A 10,000-nucleotide genomic window follows, 5' to 3' on the forward strand; every position below is an offset into this window, starting at 1 on the left:
TGTGTATGTACATATATTGACCCCAAAAGGGACAAGCAGTAGATATATATGTATGTATATATATATATATATATATATACATATGTATATAAATACATATATGTATATATATATATCTATGTGTATATATATATGTATGTTTGTGTATGTGTGTGTGTAGGAGTATGTAACTAACTTATTGTGCAACTTATTGTCTTGTAATTAATGTACATTAGCACTATTAAAATGTTTGTATTTTTTTGTATTTAGTGCATTAGATTCTGTAACTTGTGTTCAGATCCCACTGTACGCAATATCTGAAGAGCATGGAAAAAAGCATTTCACTGTCGTGTACTCTGCATGTGGCAAATTAAACTTGAATGTTGCTAAGCAGTTTACTACAAAAATGACTCCAACCTGATTAACATAAGGCTCCAGTGTTCCTAAAAATGTGCTCGCTCGATGCTAAAATACATTAACTTACTGATTAGCATTAGCTATGTTGCATGGTGACTTCCAAATTTGTTCATGAAAACTACAACGAAGATAAACCGCTGCTGCGTGAGGAGTGCAATACTTACAGAATTACAAACAAAATACTTAGACAGCAAGGACTGTGCGGACTGGCCAAGGTCTTGGACCTTTGCAACTGCAATTGTTAGTCGGAAATGTGATGATGCTTAAAGGGGAACATTATCACCAAAGCTATGCAAGCGTCAATATATACCTTGATGGTGCAGAAAAACGACCATGTATTTTTTTAACCGATTTCCGAACTCTTAATGGGTGAATTTTGGCAAATTAAATGCCTTTCTGTTTATCGGTCTTTTAGCGATGACGTCAGAACGTGACGTCACCGAGGTAACACACCCGCCATATTCATTTTCACATTACAAACACCGGGTCTCAGCTCTGTTATTTTCCGTTTTTTTGACTATTTTTTGGAACCTTGGAGACATCATGCCTCGACGGTGTGTTGTCGGAGGGTGTAACAACACTAACAGGGAGGGATTCAAGTTGCACCACTGGCAAGAAATCTGCCGTCAGACCCCCGTTGAATGTACCAGAGTGTCTCCACATTTTACCGGCGATGCTAAGACAGACATGGCACAGAGATGTATGGATAACCTGCAGATGCATTTGCAACCATTAAGTCAACGAAATCACAAAGGTGAGTTTTGTTGATGTTGTTGACTTATGTGCTATTTACACATATTTGGTCACGGCATGACTGCCAGCTAATCGATGCTAATATGCTACGCTATTAGATGCTAACATGCTATTTACGCTAGCTGTATGTACATTTGAAACTAGATACCCACATTTAATGCAAAACAAACACTTACCAATCGACGGATTTAAGTTGCTCCAGTGTCACAAGATGCGAAAGTCCTGATCGTTTGGTCCGCACATTTTACCGGCGATGCTAATAAGGCAGCCATGCTATGGGCCACTTCATTAGGTACACCCAATAGCGTCAATAGCTATTCGCTCAATAGCTTCAATTTCGTTTTCACTATCTGCCTCCATACTCAGACCATCTGTTTCAATACATGCGTAATCTGTTGAATCGCTTAAGACGCTGAAATCCGAGTCTGAATCCGAACTAATGTCGCTATATCCTGCTGTGGTAACCGCCATGTTGTTTGTATTGGCAGCACTGTATGACGTCACAGGGAAATGGATAGTGGTTTCGAAGATAGCGAAAATAAGGCACTTTAAAGCTTTATTTAGGGATATTCCGGAACCGGTAAAATTTTGAAAAAAACTTCAAAAAATACAACAAGCCACTTGGAACTGATTTTTATTGTTTTTAACCCTTTTGAAATTGTGATAATGTTCCCCTTTAAGATATACCAGTTATGTTTTTAAATGTTGCATTAAAAAAAGAGATTATATTAGCAAAAACAAATAATATTTATTAACACGCATCAAAGTACTGAAAATTGGTACCATTTAGTCCCGGTGGCAAGGATTGGTAGTGCACCCTAAGGGTACCCATCCCTATAAAGTGTTTTTCGGGGGGAATGTTTGTCACGTTTGAAGCTTCTGAGATGTTAGAAGATGTTTATTCTGACTGCAGGTGTGTGTTGTCTTGCAGGAACAGTAACTCTGTGGGTCTGTCCGCACCACCCATCTCAGCCCTCATAACGCCGGAGCCCGTCCGCCACTCCAGGATTCCCGAGCTCCCGCTGGACAGTAACCTGCTCTTCGAGTTCCTCCTCTTTTTTTACTTGCTGGTGGCCTTGTTTGTCCAGTACATCAACATCTACAAGACCGTGTGGTGGTACCCTTACAGCCACCCGCCGGCCTCTACCTCACTCGTAAGGAAAATACTCTTCATTTACTCACTTTCTCTAGTACTTTTTGTGTTGGTGCTACTACTGTTCGAGCAGAGGGGAGCTGCACTTTTTGGGAATTTAGCCTTTCCTTCACAATCATCATGAAGAGAAAAGATGCTAAAATGTTGTTTTTTCCCCGCTTTCTAACATGTAAAAATGGTCTCATTCTTGGTGGCTAGTAATGCAGCTAATGTTAGCAACCAATTCTACCTCTAAATCACTTTAAAATGCTTTCAAAAAGCATCAACAATACTTAATTTATGTTGTGTAACATGTATAATAACAAACTAGCAACATTGTTATTGTGAGAGTGAACACTAAGCTAATTACTGAAAGATATAAAAAATAACGTGTTTGAGTTGGTAACACAACACTGTGATAGGACACCAATCTGTACGGAGTGAAAAACATCATATTACAGTGTCTGTAAAGTATTATTTCATGTTTTGGTTGTACACAGCTAGCCAGACAGTGTATGTACTGTAGTTGTAATAACACGCATGATGTGCTGCTACATGCAACGTTTTTCCTGGTTTATTTGGGTAAGCACTCCATTTATGTTGAAATAGCTTGGCTCCAAATCCCATATTTGTTGTGTCGTTACTTTCACCTCACTCTCACTCTACTGTAGTTGTAATAACACGCATGATGTGCTGCGTGTATCATGGTCTATGGTGTGACTCATTCAATAGACAGTTGTTCGTCCGATCTAGCTGGCTGGGGACTTTTTTACGATTTATTTGGGTAAGCACTCCATTTATGTCGAAATAGCTTTTCTCCAAATTCTACATTTGCCGCTTCGAGTCACTTTAGTGAATTTAGTGAATTATATTTATATAGCGCTTTTCTCTAGTGACTCAAAGCGCTTTACATAGTGAAACCCAATATCTAATTTTACATTTAAACCAGTGTGGGTGGCACTGGGAGCAGGTGGGTAAAGTGCCTTGCCCAAGGACACAACGGCAGTGACTAGGATGGCGGAAGCGGGAATCGAACCTGCAACCCTCAAGTTGCTGGCACGGCCACTCTACCAACCGAGCTATGCCACTTTTGCTTCACATTCTCGGTTTTCGTCCGCTCCAAGTCTCACTCTTCCTTCGTGCTGGCTTGTAGAAGCAGCATTTCCTCCTCCGTATATTCAGCTTCAAAAAGATAAGGTTGTAAATCCCTGTTTGTCCAAAAATAAGCGTCTTTGTTTTACTACCAACACACAAGCGTTTTGTATTCGGAAGTAGGAACCCGTCAGAAGTGTGTTGCTATGGAAACAGAAATCAATGCGTGGAATAAGTCAGCCCCGGAAATGATTCAGTGTTTTTGTCTTTCATAATTGTGAACAAAATTCCCCCCAAAAAGTTGCAGTTCCCCTTTAAGTATATGTTTATTTTTTTCAGATCTTTACTGTACAAAATGCATGAAGACTCCTTATTTTACAATGAACTAATCACTCAGTATTCTTTACAATAAACCAACCCCACCTGTCCACGATCTTTGGGACCTTTCCGGTAAATACTGAAAATATTTCTATGTAGTCCGTGCCAGGTGACCAACAGTTCCTAGAACATGCCTGTACCCAGCATACAGTGGAGCCTCCATTTACAAACTTAAATAGTTTCTCTAGTGTGTAAGTCAAAGCACATTTCTCCATAGGAAGCAATGTAAAATTAAAGCTGCAAGCAGCGTTGGTCGGGTCCGCCTTTGGCTGCTGCCCCCGAGACCCACGGCCGGATAAGCGTTAGAAGACGCCTTGGTGCCACTATTTTGAGAATCTAATGCATTGTGAAAGTAATGCACTTGTTGTATTGAAGTGAAAATATCAAACTTCCTGTTGATTTTTGCTAAAGTATGTTAATTATTAAAATGTAGGTCTAAGTGAGACCTACATAGTGTTTTTTGTTTCATGTCTCTCTGACATTCCTACCGGAAATTACAAGCAGTTTTGTCTTGTGTTTTCTTCCTAGGAGCAGTTTGTCCGTGTTGTATTCCTAGGGGGGCGGTAGAGCTCAATTTTGAGTTCTGAGGTTAGGTTTTTTCATCAGATCGCAATTTTTGCCAGACCTGATGTGTGTGTCAAGTTTGGTGAGTTTAGAAGCATTTTAAGGGGGTCAAATAACAGCTCAAAGAGGCAAAAATTAATTTTTTTAGGAGACTTTGCACAGGGGTTCTTTGAAGGCGCGTAAAATCAAAACCTGAGAACTTATCAAAACTCTGTTCCATACTTTTAATCAGAAGGGTTCAATCTCTCTCCTGTGCGAGTTTGAAGCCAAAACAACAAACGCACTCAGAGGAGATAATGTTTGAAGAAAGGTGACCGGTTTTTACAAAACTTTTGTTTTGAAGGGGGGATTGCAAACTTCCTGTTGATTTTTGTTGGGGGTTGTCAATCTATGAAATGTAGGCCTAAGCGAGACCTACATAGAGGTTTTTGTTTAATGTCTCTCCGACATTCTTACCGGAAGTTACAAGCAATTTTGTCTGTGTTTTCTTCCTAGGAGCAGTTTTTTCAGTGTTTTATTCAAAAATAGCGCTAGAGCGCAATTTTGAGTTTCGGGGTTTGGTTTTTTCATTAGATCACAATATTCGCCAGTCCTTATGTGTGCGCCAAGTTTGGTGACTTTTGAAGCATTTTAAAGGGGTCGAATTACAGCGCAAAGAGGAAATAATTGCATTTTTGGCGAAAATTTTATTTTGAAGGGGTTTTTGCTAGCTTCCTGTACATTTTTGCTGAAAGAAGTGATTGTATGAAAATTGGGTCTAAGTCAGACCTACATAGGAGTTTTTGTTTCATGTCGCTATGACATTCCAAACAGAAGTTACATGCAGTTTTGTCTGTAATTTTTTCGTAGGGGGCGCTAGAGCGCAATTTTCATTTTGGGGGATTGGTTGCTTAATATGTTGGGAAGGTTTGCTATACCGACGTGTGTGTCAAATTTGGTGAGTTTTGAAGCATGTTAAGGGGGTCAAATTACAGCGTGTAGGTGCGGAATAATAATAAAACACAGCAGTTTCAATAGGGTCCTTGGCCCTTTGCAAAGGACTCCTGTGGAGTCCTTTGCAAAGGGCCTGGCGGACCCTATTAATGGTCTTTCTATGAAATAATGCACAGAGATGTTGCCTCCTTCCATTGCTGAGAGCAGGAATCCTGGCTTTAGAAGTCCAGTCAGTTTTTCCTCCTTTTTTTCCCCCAAGTCCAAGATGAATCCTGTCCTCCAACACAAAGCCTACATCCACTGTTTGACCTGTTTGTGTTTCCTGCAGAACTTCCATCTGATGGACTACCACCTGGCCATCTTCATCACCGTCATGTTGGCCAGGAGGCTGGTGTGGAAGATAGTTTCCGAGGTCAAGCAGGTCACCTGCTGTTTTATCTGCCCAAAGACATTCAAGGAGACCAATGTTCCCGCCTCTGTGCACAGGTGTCTCAGAGCAGCAGGGGCTCCCTTGTGGGCTACGTGGTCCTGATCGCCGCCAGACTCTGTCTTCTCACCTTGTGTGGCTGGGTTCTCTGCTGGACCCTGGTCAACCTCTGCAAGAACCACTCGGTCCTCAACCTGCTCTTCATAGGATACCCGTGAGTCTAAATGGTTTCCCAGCTTCTGCCATCTTGTCATGTGTGTGTTTACTACAGGGGCGTCCAAACTTTTGCACTGAAAGATAAAATCATGCACGGGGCATTTTAGATATTTTTCATCTTCAAAACCAATAGGGCTCCCCTCAATGTTGGTGAATGTTAGAGATCCTTGGAACCCTAAATGGGCTCAAGCATTTTTTTTTACTGTCAACATTTGAATATTAATATATGAACTTCAGATCTATACGTTACCATACATTTGCTTTTGTATATATTTAATGCCCTTTTTTTCCAAAGAAATACAAGTTTTTTATAACAAAAGATACTTTATTGATCCCGAGGGAAATTGACGAATTGTACTTGTCTAACATACTTGATGTCATCTTTTAGCCGGCAGAATCCAGCAGCGAGGATGTGACGAGCACAAAATATGTACTATATATATATATATATATATATATATATGAGTGTATGTATATATATATATATATACATATAGGGACGGGGAGAGTGGCCGTGCGCAACCCGAGGGTCCCTAGTTCAGATCCCACCTAGTACCAACCTCATCACGTCCGTTGTGTCCTGAGCAAGACACTTCACCCTTGCTCCTGATGGGTGCCGGTTGGCGCCTTGCATGGCAGCTCCCTCCATCAGTGTGTGAATGTGTGTGTGAATGGGTAAATGTGGAAGTAGTGTCAAAGCGCTTTGAGTACCTTGAAGGTAGAATAGCGCTGTACAAGTACAACCCATTTATTATTTATATATATATATATATATATATATATATATACATACACATATACATGTATATATATATATATATATATATATATATACATGTATATGTGTGTGTATGTATATATATATATATATGTATATATATACATATATACATATATATGTATATATATACATATATACATATATATGTATATATATATATATACATACATATATATGTATATATATATATACATATATATATATATATATATATATATTCAGTGGGGCAAAAAAGTGTTTAGTCAGCCAGCGATTGTGCAAGTCTGTAATTTTCATCATAGGTACACTTCAACTGTGAGAGACAGAATGTGAAAAAAAAAATCCAGGAATTCACATTGTAGGAATTTTAAATAATTTATTTGTAAATGATGGTGGAAAATAAATATTTGGTCAACCATTCAAAGCTCTCACTGAGGGAAGGAGGTTTTGGCTCCAAATCTCACGATACATGGCCCCATTCATTCTTTCCTTAACACGGATCAATCGTCCTGTCCCCTTAGCAGAAAAACAGCCCCAAAGCATGATGTTTCCACCCCCATGCTTCACAGTAGGTGTGGTGTTCTTGGGATGCAACTCAGTATTCTTCTTCCTCCAAACACGACCAGTTGAGTTTATACCAAAATGGATACATGGATGATACAGCAGAGGATTGGGAGAATGTCATGTGGTCAGATGAAACCAAAATAGAACTTTTTGAAGTCGCCACCTCATTGCAGGGCCAACACAGATAGACAACATTCACACTCACATTCACACATATATATAAAAAAAATATATATGTATGTATATATATATATATATGTATGTATATATGTATGCATGTATTTATACACACACACACAGAAAAGGGGGCAATGGATCAACAGTCTAATCATTATCAAAATAATGCAACAATATTGACAAGCTAAACTTTTGTGACGCCTGTTACTTGACAGCAAAGCAATGTTGTTCCCCTGGCAGGTTTGGCGTGTACGTGCCACTCTGCTGTTTCCACCAGGAGGGCCCCAAGAGCCAGACGTCTGCGGCGGACTGCGACTATTCGCCCGATCAGCAGCAGTTGGATCTAGCAGAGACCCCCTTCTTTCGGCCCCGGGACTTCCTCTTACTCCTACGGGAGAACCTGCGGGAACAGTTCTCCGCGCCCCCGCACATGCCCACACACACCTGCCCGCCGCACACACACACCCACACCCCAGAGATGATCCGCTCGGAGGTGGAGGAGCTGAAGAGCGACTTCAACCGGCGGATCAAGGAAGTGCTCTTCAACTCGCTGTTCAGCGCCTATTACGTGGCCTTTTTGCCGCTCTGCTTCGTGAAGGTGAGCCGCCGTCTTCTGGCCGCCTGCCACGCGACCTTCATGTTGTCCCTCCCGCAGAGCACGCAGTATTACGACATGCGCTGGTCATGTGAGCACCTGATCATGGTGTGGATCAACGCCTTTGTGATGCTGATGAACCAGCTGCTGCCTCCCAGCTACTGCGACCTGCTGCACCGCTCCGCCGCTCACCTGGGCCGGTGGCAGAAGTTGGAGCACGGCTCCTACAGTAACGCACCTCAGCACCTGTGAGCGCCACCCCCGACCCGCCGCTGGCACGCGCACACCACCTCACCTTGTTCTTTCTTTTAACAGGTGGTCAGAAGGTGCTATCTGGCCTCCGGGAGTGTTGGTACGACACAATCGCTGCGTCTATAAAGCAGTTGGAGCCTATAATGTCGCTCTTCCCTCCGATGTTTCACATTCAAGATTTTATGTGAGTATCATTCATGCAGTCTTTTATGTGAGTATCATTCACGCAATCTTTTATGTGAGTATCATTCATGCAATCTTTCATGTGAGTATCATTCATGCAGTCTTTTTTTATGTGAGTATCATTCATGCAGTCTTTTTTTACGTGAGTATCATTCATGCAGTCTTTTTTTTATGTAAGTATCATTCATGCAGTCTTTTTTTTATGTGAGTATCATTCATGCAGTCATTTTTTTATGTGAGTATCATTCATGCAGTCTTTTTTTTATGTGAGTATCATTCATGCAGTCTTTTTTTTGTATGTGAGTATCAATCATGCAGTCTTTTATGTGAGTATCATTCATGCAGTCTTTTTTATGTGAGTATCATTCATGCAGTCTTTTTTTATGTGAGTATCATTCATGCAGTCTTTTTTTATGTGAGTATCATTCATGCAGTCATTTTTTATGTGAGTATCATTCATGCAGTCTTTTATGTGAGTATCATTCACACAATATTTTATGTGAGTATCATTCATGCAGTCTTTTTTTTATGTGAGTATCATTCATGCAGCCTTTTATGTGAGTATCATTCATTCAGTCTTTTATGTGAGTATCATTCACACAATATTTTATGTGAGTATCATTCATGCAGTCTTTTATGTGAGTATCATTCACACAATATTTTATGTGAGTATCATTCATGCAGTCTTTTATGTGAGTATCATTCACACAATCTTTTATGTGAGTATCATTCACACAATATTTTATGTGAGTATCATTCATGCAGTCTTTTATGTGAGTATCATTCATGCAGTCTTTTTTTATGTGAGTATCATTCATGCAGTCTTTTTTTTATGTGAGTATCATTCATGCAGTCTTTTTATGTGAGTATCATTCATGCAGTCATTTTTTTATGTGAGTATCATTCATTCAGTCTTTTATGTGAGTATCATTCACACAATATTTTATGTGAGTATCATTCACACAATCTTTTATGTGAGTATCATTCATGCAATCTTTTATGTGAGTATCATTCATGCAATCTTTTATGTAAGTATCATTCACGCAATATTTTATGTGAGTATCATTCATGCAGTCTTTTATGTGAGTATCATTCATGCAGTCTTTTTTTTATGTGAGTATCATTCATGCAGTCTTTTTTTATGTGAGTATCATTCATGCATACTTTTTATGTGAGTATCATTCATGCAGTCATTTTTTTATGTGAGTATCATTCATTCAGTCTTTTATGTGAGTATCATTCACACAATATTTTATGTGAGTATCATGCACGCAATCTTTTATGTGAGTATCATTCATGCAATCTTTTATGTGAGTATCATTCATGCAATCTTTTATGTGAGTATCATTCATGCAATCTTTTATGTAAGTATCATTCACGCAATATTTTATGTGAGTATCATGCACGCAATCTTTTATGTGAGTATCATTCATGCAATCTTTTATGTGAGTATCATTCACACATTCTTTTATGTATCATTCACGCAATCTTTAATGTATCATTCACGCAATCTTTAATGTGAGTATCATTCACGCAATCTTTTATGTGAGTATCATTCACGCAATCTTTTATGTGAGT

The 10,000-nt window shown here is 39.6% G+C and overlaps 1 protein-coding gene across 4 annotated transcripts in view; it reads left to right on the top strand.

Moving 5' to 3' along the window:
* Window positions 1-10,000, top strand: part of tmem39a (transmembrane protein 39A) — a 56,691-nt gene that overhangs the window by 40,686 nt on the left and 6,005 nt on the right. For 2 of the 4 annotated variants that reach the window (XM_061887137.1, XM_061887136.1), the window contains exons 3-8: window positions 2,081-2,303; window positions 5,577-5,669; window positions 5,735-5,889; window positions 7,633-7,990; window positions 8,048-8,235; window positions 8,303-8,423. In XM_061887137.1, coding sequence (XP_061743121.1) covers window positions 2,081-2,303; window positions 5,577-5,669; window positions 5,735-5,889; window positions 7,633-7,990; window positions 8,048-8,235; window positions 8,303-8,423 — 1,138 coding nt within the window. The remainder of the gene's footprint in view (window positions 1-2,080; window positions 2,304-5,576; window positions 5,670-5,734; window positions 5,890-7,632; window positions 7,991-8,047; window positions 8,236-8,302; window positions 8,424-10,000) is intronic. The other 2 variants (XM_061887140.1, XM_061887139.1) reach the window with 1 other exon arrangement.

Source organism: Nerophis ophidion, linkage group LG25, assembly GCF_033978795.1.
Source record: "Nerophis ophidion isolate RoL-2023_Sa linkage group LG25, RoL_Noph_v1.0, whole genome shotgun sequence".
In the NCBI taxonomy this organism is placed as follows: Eukaryota; Metazoa; Chordata; class Actinopteri; order Syngnathiformes; family Syngnathidae; genus Nerophis; species Nerophis ophidion.